The sequence below is a fragment of the Chiloscyllium plagiosum genome, unplaced genomic scaffold (genome assembly GCF_037043375.1).
Source record: "Chiloscyllium plagiosum isolate Xiang-an unplaced genomic scaffold, Cpla_swu_hap1 HiC_scaffold_9, whole genome shotgun sequence".
Lineage (NCBI taxonomy): Eukaryota > Metazoa > Chordata > Chondrichthyes > Orectolobiformes > Hemiscylliidae > Chiloscyllium > Chiloscyllium plagiosum.
This window is the reverse complement of record NW_028270147.1, coordinates 71841034-71853404: the sequence shown is the minus strand read 5'-3', so window position 1 is coordinate 71853404 and position 12371 is coordinate 71841034. Positions and strand designations below refer to the sequence as shown.

The 12371-nt window shown below is 39.2% G+C and overlaps 1 protein-coding gene across 8 annotated transcripts in view; it reads left to right on the top strand.

The window, feature by feature from the left end:
* The window catches only part of ssbp3a (single stranded DNA binding protein 3a), a 199699-nt gene that overhangs the window by 141630 nt on the left and 45698 nt on the right, over positions 1 to 12371 (top strand). For 4 of the 8 annotated variants that reach the window (XM_087990779.1, XM_087990782.1, XM_087990778.1 and 1 more), the window contains exons 5-6: positions 4584 to 4673; positions 12212 to 12292. In XM_087990779.1, the coding sequence (XP_087846905.1) occupies positions 4584 to 4673; positions 12212 to 12292 (171 nt within the window). The remainder of the gene's footprint in view (positions 1 to 4583; positions 4674 to 12211; positions 12293 to 12371) is intronic. The other 4 variants (XM_087990783.1, XM_087990785.1, XM_087990781.1 and 1 more) reach the window with 1 other exon arrangement.

The following is a 12371-nucleotide window of genomic DNA, read 5'->3' as shown; positions in this document are numbered from 1 at the left end:
TGCACAGAATGAGTATTGTGCATGGAGTTACACTAAAACGTGCAGAAGGTCCTGACTTTGATATGTCATCAGTACTAACTTTACTGACTGAGAGACACTGGGCAGTATGGTCACTGTAATAGCCAAAGGTCTCCTGGACTAAAAAGAAGATAAGGCAGGATCCTTCTCTCTTTGCTATCTCCTTGAGACATCTGTAGTTTTGGCAAGAATACATTCATTCCTTATCTTTAATTGTCCTGATAGGCCTTGTACTGTAAGAACTATTATACATTTATGTTCGCATGGATTTGAGAGTGGAGCCTTGAGTATGCTCGGCAGGTTCATGTTTAATATCATAGGAATCTCTTTTGATACTGGCTCATATCAAACTTATTAAATTTAACTTTTCAAGTCTTCATGATGTCGCCCCAGTATTGTGCCATAATTACTACGTGGCAACACTTATAGTTGACTGACCTCCTTGATGCTAAATGGCCAGCCCTCACTATCGAGGCTAAAATGAAGAATAAATAGCACTTTTAGGTAGTATAAATGTTGGTGCCCGAGACATTTAACGTGGACCTGCAACCTCGCGAGGAAGTTAAAAATCACAGAACACCAGGTTATAGTTCAACAGATTTATTTGGAAGCACTAGCTTTCGGAGCGCTGCTCCTTCAGGTGGTTGTGGGACAGGATCAGATGATTGAAGTAAGCTACTGCTTCCAAATAAACCTGTTGGACTATAAGCTGGTGTTGTGATTTTTTAACTTTGTCCATCCCAGTTCAACACCAGCTCCTCCACGTCATCCTCAAGAGGAAGGTAGGGAAGGAGTCATTGAGCAACTGGTTTTATGATCTGAGGGTTAATGTGGTATCAAAGTATGAAATGTGAAATCTCCGTTTAAGGTCAGTGCATTGGAATTTGGAGGAATTGCCCTTCAATTTCTTGGAAATCCATTTGAGGCAGCGGAAGCCAGTTCAGTTGTGACTCTCATGTTGACTCATTAATATTGCCTCCACGTACAGTAGTGAGTAAGGGTGCATTGGAGCTTCAAAATCTTACACTGGTTCAGTGTGGAATTTAGGCTTCTACAATATTTCTCTGATATCTCCCAAACACTCACTTCCACCTGATGGTTTCTGGTTGACTTAGTGCCCCATTATGAAGGATTAGAATCTTGTCTGAGTGGCTGAATTTCTTCTGTAATGTTGGTTAGTAGCCTAGTTGATTGTTATTGAGACAGACCAAGTTCAGTTCAATCTCCTCTCAATATCTTAAATATGTGAGAGTTCCTGAATAATGATGAAGGAACTCTGTTCTTCTGACACCCTTGACCAATAAATCAGATTGTAGCAAATATATCCTAGTCAGTTAGGCACTGTTTGTAATGTTATAAATTATTGTACATTGAATTCTTGACTGTTGAATGTTTTGAAAGGAAAAATTTATTTTTGATCATCAACCAGACATAATCTACTATTACTTCTATTTTTGACTTCAGTCAAGGTTTGAGTATTTTTGTAAACGGTGATCCAGTTTTGTACTTTCTTTCACATATAGTTAGTCAGAACAGGAAACTAATCATTTCATTATTATTCCATTTTCTACCCTCTGCAAATTCTCATCCCACCTGTCCTGAAGATAGATGCTTCTGCTACAATTTTTTTTTTCACAGTTGCACACCTCTCTCGCAGCACACTGATTAGGATTTTAGAAATCAAAGTTGTTAGCCCCGGATGACATTCCCGTGAAATAGATTCTGAAGCTGTCCATGACTAGAGTTGCTGGACATAGAAAATACTTTTCTTCCTTCATTTAAGTGTCATGGTCATGATTCTTTAGAAATCTCACCCACTGAGAGTGGGGTCCATTTTTTCAAAAGATTAGCTTGGTCTCATGAGTGCAATCACGCTTGGATGGATGGATGAAGAAAATGCTGTTTGCAGCCATCTTTAATGGAACTGGTAAATCCCCTCCTTTTGTCCACCAGCCCACCACTATTCCAGCAAAACGCCTTGCATTTGGTTTCTTATGACCTGGTCTGTCGTATATGATTACATCATTTGGTCTCTTGATGTTACTCTCTCTTCTTCCACCAACACCAAATTCTAATGCATTTTTATTACTCTGACTTGTTTCTGTTCACTTGGGTCTCTGTTTTAAATTACTGATGTTTGCTTTGGTTTAAAATCAGAACTAAACCAAAGCAACAGTTTGGGGGGGAAACAAATGATAAAAACGTAATGAATCAAATCCGTCAAAACTGAGGCATTTATATTGTGAATTTAAAGCCCTCTGAATTTAAAAGTTATGGATTGAAATTGTGTAGATTTAGAATAATTGAAGTGCATTTACCATGTTCCTTTATTGTTTAAAAAGAAATAATGCTGCTGACCAGCTTAGTTTTATTTAATAAAAGTCAATTGAGGAGCAAATCTGTCTCCCAGTTGTAAAATTATGCTGCTAGCAAAGGTTTTTTTTCTTTTAGAGCAATTGACTTTCCTTTTGTGTGAAATTTGAGTGCATTAGATAACAGTAACTTGATTAGAAAAAAATTCAAATTATTTTATTGCAAAAATGATACCAGCTCTCCTCTTGAACCCAAGTATATGCACCAACATCTGTTGGGGTCAACCATGACAGGCCATCAGACCGTGTGCAAGTCTCTTTTCTGCATTTTCTTTCTTGTCTGCTAAAGGTGCTGTTTCCCATGTGCTACTAACAAATGTTGTGAACCTTACCCAAGCGATCATTCTTCATGCCAAAAGTCATTTGACTGCTGAAGTTATCAAAGCCAAAGGCTAATCTTTCTTTGATATGCCCTTCCTACTTGTGTACGTCCAGGCAGTGGATTAGGATTGAAGATTGATCAGGAACAGCATCTGATAATAAGCTGTATGTTTCCTGTTGGAAATGGAACTGTATCATTAGCCAATCACCCAGCAATATGTATGTCATTCCGATGATATAGTCATAGAGGTGTACAGCACGGAAACAGACCCTTTGGTCCAACATGTTAATATTGCTCAGGTAAACTGGAAATTTGAGAATGGTGGAAATTAAGTTTGTCTGTAATGCAAATAGGGAAGTTAAGTGGTGCTTACACTTTGTGGGGGTGGTGGAACGACTTACATTTTTTATTCTGCCTTTCACAACCACGAGATGACCCAAATCATGTTTCAGCTAATTAAGGAATTTTAGAACTCTGGACACATTTGTCATTTAGGAAATGCAGCAACCAACTTGTACATAAGAAGCTCCTGCAAGTAATAGTGTGATAAAGGCTAGATCATCTGCTTTGGTGGTGTTGATTGTGGGACAAATGTTGGTTTGGGCACACAAGTTAGTTCCCTGGCCACTCTTCAAAGTAATTCCTTTGTATCTTTTGCACTGAGGGGCAGATTATGGGCCTCCAATTCACTTCTCAGCTGGAGCATCAATCCATATTTTCTTTGTGAAGCTCCAGAGTGGTACTTGAACCCACAAGCTCATAGAGCCTCTGCTGGCATTGTTCATACTCATAATTATTGTCTATTCCAAGGTCAATCAAAACAGAGAATTCTTTTTTTTTTACCAGGCTGAACGAGGTACCAAGAGATGCCGAGTGAAATGTGAAGGCATAGATGAAATTTCTTTGATTGAGTTATTAAGAAAACATGGCAGTGATGTGTTAGAGTTGCAACTTCACAGAATATTGACTGTGTTCCTTCATTCTCTCAAGCTACTATCTGTTCTTGAGCTATCCCAGTACTGGACAATCTACCTTTCGTCAAATCAGACCAGGGAGAGACGTAAGAGCCAGGTTACTAGTCAAATTCGTCAAATCAAACCAGGGAGAGTCGTAAGAGCCAGGTCAAACATGTATGGAATCTGGGAGGGTCTTCAGGAGGTAAATAATATTCTGCAATTGAGGAGTGAGGAGAGAAGAAACTATTGTTTTCAGTACACCAAGAGGCTTGTAAAGAGGATCTGAGTAAAAATTGATATTTACAAATTAGTGTGGAAGTACTGTAATTTAATGCTAATGGATCAGTGGATGTTGAGCTTGCAAAGCAATGTAGAACCGAACTGTGGTAAATTAGATTCAAATTTATCTCTTTTGTTTTTGTAAGGAGACCACTTGGTGTGGTAATGAACTGTATAGGCCACAGATGTCCCCCATTTGAACCCTTTTCTGTGCTAAGATGTGAAAAATCACTCTGGGTTCCCACTGATTACTCTCCAGTGACCCCTACTGGAAAATTCCCCCATGGACAGGTTCAGTTCTGATGTTCCTAATTGTAGTCTCCACTGGCTATTTGACAACCAAATTTGAACACCAGAATGGCTGTTCTTTTATGGTGAAGGTATGAGGTGTACTTCAGAAGAATTGGAAGCATTCTGGAAGCATGATGTAAAGATTATAAGGATGAAATAAAGAAGGGAAGAGGTTGCCATTTGAAAGTTTGAACAAAGAAAATGAATCCCAGGTACAACGCTGCCACAGATTCCCAGTGGGACCAGCATTGCAAATTTGGCATTTGGCAGATAATCTGCCTATAGGCGGGCTGAGAGGGTAAGAAACTGTCAATTATAACCTTGGTGTGTTTTTGTTTCTTACAGAGTGCAGCTGCAGCGCCAAGTCCTGTACTTGGAAACATTCCTCCAAATGATGGGATACCAGGAGGCCCCATTCCTCCAGGCTTCTTTCAGGTACAAAGATTACCATCCTTTCTTGAAACTGTTTTGAATTGATTTTTCCTTAGTGAATCAGATTTATAAAAAGTTTCAGCTAATGTATGAGACCTATTTCCTTCACATTTTGTGAATTCGGAGTGTTGGGGCTATAGGGAGGATTACAACCCCTCCACTACCCCAAGTAGATTTTAAGATTGGTTGGTACACTGGCTGCCAGTTGATGTGTACAGGAGATGGTGAGTTATGTGTTACTCATTATTTCTTTCCAAGATTTATGTAGACTCTGACTTTGAAGCATTTCTTGCCTGTAGTGACACATGAGGCAGACAAAGCACGCATTTAGGGCTACTTCTGTAGGCTAGGCTTTCCAGAATAGGTTTCTAACTGGTCACTAGAGCCTACAACGTGTGGGGTGCCACTCTGCTTCAAACATCATTGACCAGGAGACTTTCTCTGTTACTGCTTGTCGTAGCCAGATTGAATAGATTTACAGACTGAAAATCAATCCCATAATAAACACATTTTCCATGGCCTAGTCTTGGATTTGGACTCAAAACTGGGAGCTCCTGGCTCAGAGGCAGGGTCACTTGCCATTGCACCACAAACCCCCTACAGTATGTGTATCACAAACCAAAATGAAATGTATTTGAGACTGGCAGAGAAACCCAAAATACATGATCCCATGTTCACAACGCCCGAAATACTGCCAATCTCCAGCTATTAAAAGTGCTTTTTCATTCTTTTGTATATAAATCCTGACTCCCAAGAATCAGAAATATTTTCCAAAGGTGCAGTTAGGTTTAAGTCATCCACCTAAAGTTGACTGCGCACTGATTTTCATTCAACAAATTCCACATGAGGATCTTTTATCAGGGGCAGTGACTGCTGAACCTGAGAAAGAACCCTTGAATTTTTTGGTTGTTAGTTTTAAAATGCAATCTTGGTTGTGGTATAGGGATGTACTCCTTGTGTGGTCAATTCCAAAGGGTTTTAATGTCTGTGGTGAAGAAATATGTGATCGATCGTTTGTGCACTCTTGTGTGTTTGGTTCAGTGTTGGCTGATTTTTAATTTTCCACTCAGGAATTATGGGTATATCGAGCATGAATAGTTGTGAAAATTCTTTGGTTCATTGAAACTGGTACACACAGCAACAGCATTAGGAATGAGAATAGTTGACTGTATTTGCTATTCATTGTTCATAAAATTGAATAATCTAAAATTCCGCTGTTCATTTCCCCTCTTTTTCCCATCACTACTTCTGCTACTTCTCACTCTATTATCTCTCTTGCTTGCTCTCCCCCCAAAAATTTGGATGAGTTGATGAAAAACAGCAATGTCTGTGGAATTATGTTCCTCCATGTGTCTGAATCTTGAGAAAATCTCAGTCCTACAGTACTGAGAGAGGCTGTTTCAGTCCATCATGCTTCCTGCTGGCCTTTGAAGGATCTCTTGCAGTTATTATTGGATTGATCCAATTCCCTCTTTGCTTCCCCACAGCCACACCAGCTTCTTTCTTTATACGTAAATATCAGACAGCTTTAAAATTTATAATTCAACATGTATCTCTCACCCTTTTAGTCTTGTATATTGAAATTTGCAAGAATTGCTTTATCCCAGAGATTCTTTAGCCCAGTAACTTAGATCTGTGACTTCTGGTTACTAATTCTCATATTAGCAGAAACTCCTGTCAAAATGCTTTAAATCTCCCGTAAATTTTCACTGCTTTGAGAATGAGAATCCCAGATTCTGTGATCCTTCTGCTTGGAGCTCCTCAACTCTGATATTTTTTTGAAATCTTCTGCAGGAGCGGAATAAAAAGACAAGAGTATTCAGGAAGTAAAATGCTTTGTGATAACCGTTACATCACCTTGTGTAGACTGGGTTAAGTTTGTTAAAGATTTTTTTTCCTCAAATTGGAAATTTTAATTAGCCTCTTATACAGCTTTTAGCTGTGTCCTTTATCATTGCTAAATGACGTTTGAAGGAATAGATGCTGCTTGTTGTGATAGGCATCATGTCAGAACCTCAGGAGGATTTTATAACAAACACGCAGTCAACTCACCAGAGAGCAGGTTTAATAGGGCCACATAATGGAAAAGGAAAAATGACATTCAGCACAAAGCCAGCAGGCAGATGTGTTAATTATGCAAGCGCAGGAAATATGTAAATTGGTATTAATCTCACTTGGGGTAAGAAATTCCATAAATCCCAGACTGGGACCCACTAAAATTATTCCTAAAATTTTAAACCAATGGATATGCGAGAGAAATTAAAACTAGAGAAATAGTAAAACATTCTTCAGTGTCCAAGAGAGATCAGAAACATAGTGCTATACTATGAACAATGTTATTAAAATTTACCAGTGTGATTATGCCCCAAAGCAACCATATTGACGGAAGGCACTTCTGGATATCCTGCGTTCATAAAAGGTGCCATACAAATGCTAAATACTGCAGCAATTCTTGAGATTAATAGACTTGTTATAGGGTAATAATCTTCACATTTGTGTAAATCTAAGTGTGAATTGTCTACATTGTACACTCATGGACTACGTGAACTAGTGGATTATATTGTTAATGTGGAGAAGTAGGCAAAGAGAATGGTTGCACAGTTCTGATCTTCATCTTTAGTTACTCAACACAGATGCAGGGAGGTTCCTTGTGGGGAGGGAAATTTAGTTTCCCTCACCCATTGTCGCTGCTGGATACTTTCCTGAAGACTTTTTTCCAGAGGATTTAAGAGTGGTGAAGAGTGGTTTTAATGGTGACTTGAGAGAAGATTTGAGAGATGCAGTTTTACTCATTATAACTGCATGATAAACAAAGAATGCAATTTTAGATTCTTCCATCTCTAGAGATGCTGATTCATGCAGGAATGTTCTTCCATTGACTCAGGGCGTTTCCATATATGAGTTTGGGTGATAAATGTTGACAAACTTTTCAACAATTTAGGGATTGTAAAGGTCATGACCTTACACATTTTTCTCTGGAAATAATTAGGCATTTTGCATTTGTGCACTTTTTTCAGTATAATCTCCATCAATGTTTATAATGAAACCTGCTTGTGTAAACTCATTGCAATATGTATTCACACCATCCTGCCAGTGGAGATGCTGCAACACTAAGATATAATTGAAGCATGTAAAGTTTACATTGGTTGTTCTCATTGTAATTTACACAGCAATTCACCATAGAACGTTTTTGTAAAATGACAATATTTTGAAACTTGAGAACTAATTTTGTGTGATGGTTTAACCAATTTCTGCCCTAGAGTAACTTCTTTTCACCTCTTGACTCTCTTTTGTGTAGTGTCACAGCAGAATAAATTAGTTTATATTCTCATTCTTTCTATAGCTATTAGATAGTGATATTAGAGAGCAGACAGTTTTCTACCTTGATCATTACCTCAAGGCGAGTTGTTGCACGAATGTTTCAGCTTACGTACAATCAACTTGGGACAAACCGAGCATGGAAACTGGCCAATTCCAAATGTGATGAACCTAACAGCTTGTTTGGTAGTGCATTCAATCTGTGAGCCACTGTGGGCTTTGAATTGATGCTTTGTTTTGAGAATTGTTTTTGTTTTGAATTATGAGCATCTTTAGAATCAAGGATAGAAGTTTGGCTGTTGCATGCATTTGTGGGTTGGTTTCTCGCTACTACAGAACACTGAAAATGGCTTTGCTGCCTCCTATGTGCTGTCACCAATGAGCTGCAAAGCATTGGCAGTTCTACATTACATCACTGAAGAGGCCACTTGTCATTTATGAACCCAGATAGTCAAACTTGGCGAGTTCTTCTGTGTCAGGGCATTGTAGGCATTTAAGCCTTCAGTTGATACACTTGACGTGTGCATAAATGCACCTTCCAATAGCATAACTAATAGTGATAGCAGTGGGAACCCTGAAAGAGCCACCTCCGCCCACCCTAACTGGGGTTGATTGATATTATCATCTCTATCTTCCTTCCCCCCCCCCCCACACACACACACCCACCCACCCCCACCCCCATTGGATCATGAGAATGCTTGTTTTCCAGTTTTGGATGGTAAATGTAATTATTTAATCTCTTGTTTTAAAGATCGTAAGCTATGAAGTTATGGCATTTCTAATGTTTGTGGTATATGTTTTGTATAGAATAATTCATGGGAGATTTATATCTGTTTTATTGGAATTTGGAAAGTTTTAGGCTGCAGCAATCGGATTTTCTCTTTTCTATGAAAACTAGCCATGCAGAGTTTGAACCTCCACTGATGAAATGGAAAGTTACTCATAAATCAATGTCCACTGCTGTGTTTGCTATGCATCAGCAGTTAGTCTGCAGCACGTTGAATAACAAAGCAGCAAGGCTCATATGCCAACACTGCCCCCTAGTGGTTTTTGATGCACTGCTAAGAAGTGAACAATAGATACATTATCTAAATTTGTGCCCATCCTGGTGAGATTTTGCACCAATCTGAATGTTTCCAAAGTGTTGTCTGTGGAAGGATGTATTAGATACAATATTCAGTAATATACACCTTGCATGCACAGTAGGAAGGGAACAACGGGTTAGTTAGATTAGATTATTCCATTGCCAACGCAAAGATTTGATGGTCCACTGCCACATGCGTGTTTGCACTTTTTACTAATGTGATTCTCGTGTTTTAGTTTGTATGTGCTGCAGTTGCTGCAAAATGTACCACAATACCAGAGCACACAGGACCAAAATATGCTGATGCTGATTATTGCCACCAATGTCAATGATTTAGACAGAATGTCTGCAGGAGGGCATACTGAAATTCTATTTAATAATGAAAATAAAATGAAATCACTGAATGCAATTCTATATCACTGTGTATCCATATCTGATGATTTTTCAGGCACTTTAAATTCTTCAAAATAGAGCCATAATTAAACATGAACAAGATCTTAATTGTTAAGAGTTTATGTAAGCATCAATCTGTTTATGATATGGTACAAACTTGGGACCCGTTCAACTGTACTCTGACTATAATGCACCTAATAAGACACAAATGTCCAAATTGAGTTAATACTGCAAACACAGGGCTACATGTACGTTGTGTTGTCTGTTTAATATCATGTGCAGGGCTGTTTCTACATTGTCAATGTAATACCATGTATGCAGGTTCGTATCTGTATTGTGCTGCATGCTGGGTCGTTGTTTACATTTTGCCATGTGCCCCAGCTACTACATGGGCAAGATTATGCTGTACTTTGTTCAAAATTAGGCTCTGAGCTAGTTCCAAAATGGTGAGGTCATGAGTTCAGTTTCCACAAGTCCATCACTTTCTGAACATGTTGTTGATCTTGCCCCCCCCCCCCACCAATCTTCCTCTTTCCCCTTCCCCCCCCACACACGCGCGCACATACACACCCATTCCAATATTCCAAACTGGAAAATTGGTTAACTTCTAGAAACATGGATAGGTTTATTTTAGAAATAGATTGTCTTTAATTTATGAACTCTTTGAATGCACTTGTAATCTGAAACCAGTTGCATTCCTTCTAAAATCTGCTGGTCTCGTATGCATCCTGTTTCTCCGTTGATCTGTGGAGGTGCGGTGCTCAGTGTTTGAATACAGCATCTCTAGGGAGGCTTTGAGGAAGTGGAGAGCCAGAGTTTTTAAAAATGCTTTTGTTGTGCAGACAGCTGGGCCCTCCCACCTCTGCATGGTGAGTTTTCTGGAGGATGTGATGTTTGTTGAAATGTTTACTTTGATGCTGCATCTGCAGTTACATTATCCGGGAAATACTTGTCAGAAGCATTAGTGCAAGAGGTCACAGTGGCGTGAGGTTTTGATTCACGCCTGAGAAATTGCTGCCAATTGGAAGGTTTTGCAAGGTCTTGGATTTCATGGGAGTTCGTGTCTTACGGGTTTCTTCAAATGCTTGCAGAGATACGTTAACGTTGAGAGTAGCGCTTGCATATATGTCTTCAAGTTTATTGGAGCTGTCAGTCATTGAATCCTTACATGAATATGTTGACTTGGCGCATAACCAATACTGTGTATAGAATGGAGAAATAGGTTTGTGATCTGCCTCAAAGAATGACTCTTGATATATATTCCTCAAAATAAATATTGTAGGAAAGAAATATTTTATTTGAACTTTGAAGAGGATTACATATCAAACAATGTATGTTGTTGTTTGTTTGGTTCAAACTTGTTTATCTTGGTGAGATGAGAGAAATTTAATCTGGATGCTTTTAATTAGGAAGTCTTTCCTTCAAATAGCTAGTTCCCTTTCTTTGGAAACATGTTACTCCCTCTTGTTCTTTCTAAGTGGGCTTTCTCCCATTACACTACAATAAGTGAAATATTCACTTTTTTTAAAAATAAAAACAAACATCCTGGTTCAGTGAGTAAATGCACCACCTCTTGTGTTTGTGACACTGAGGCATACAGATAAGGAAAATGCTAAGCTCTGTCGCAGGTCTCTGCTGACGTGGTTGACCTCAGTTTGGGCAGAAGTTGTACACTGACTAAAAAGTGGCAACACTGAACTTGAAGGGAGAGGATTGCCAGACTTTTGCTTATGAGTGTTTTGTAGGACTCTTGATGGAAAGTGTGGACAGGACAGAACTGGGTGTTGTCAAGCTGTAGGATTAAATAGCATGTCAGGTTTACTTCAAGGAACCATGCCCCAGGAGGAGGAGAGGTAAGGAGAAGGGACAGGTTTCCTTTAGGCATCTAATTATCGGAGTACTCCAAATGAATTAACGTGAAGCAGTGCAATGTTAAGGTATTTGTTGAAGGTGGTGGAAGGTTGCAGTCATTGATTGCTCCCATTTCTGTGGAACATGTTTTTTTTTAACAACTTCATGGTTGTGCGCAAGCTGAAAACAATTTAATTGGCCAGGTGAGGGAGGAGTATTCTCTTCGGTCTTGATTTCTCTACCTCTTTCCCTTCTGTTCAAAAAAGTTTTAAGATGTAAACTTGAATTGCAGAATTTTTTAAGATGTTGAACCTGCCAGCAAGTGTAGCGACTTGCTGTGAAGCTGCTCCTTGTCAGTCGAGAAATGGAAGTGGTTGGCTCAGTCTCGAACTAATTGGTCCAAAAGCTTTATTTACCGCGTTTCAACAGGAGTCTTTTAATGAAATGATGAGATGTAAATTCTGTAGTGCGTTCCATTCTCACCAACACAAAAGAACTACAGGTGCAAATGCATTCCGGCTTCATTAACTTCCACTCCCTTTTAATTTGCGTAATTTCATTTTCTCTCTTGCTCGTTGCTGTTAATTAGGGCATCCTCTAATCAGTACTATTTATCACAGTGGTACTCATGTTTGGTAAAGCTGCTTTGCAGAAATGCTAAATGGCTAATTAATGTCTGTTAATTAAGAAAATTGCTCGTGGTAACAAACTACATTGTCGCTGGCAGCAGCCTAGACACTAACACTTGTTGAAAGCACAAACATGGTAGGTCTGCAACAGCTGTTACACTTTTTAAAAAAAAAATCTTTTGAGTGGCTCTGCGGTTCTCCGAGCCTTCTACAACTTGATGCGCTGACGCTATAACCCCCCTCCTCTGCTCTCTAACCTCTCGCAGGGACCCCCAGGTTCTCAGCCCTCGCCACATACACAGCCGCCTCCTCACAATCCTAACAACATGATGGGACCCCACAATCAGGTAATGAGCTGGTGCAATTGCTTGGGTTCATTTAACTCAAAAAGGGCGAGAGTTTCAACATTCAACTAATGATTTGACT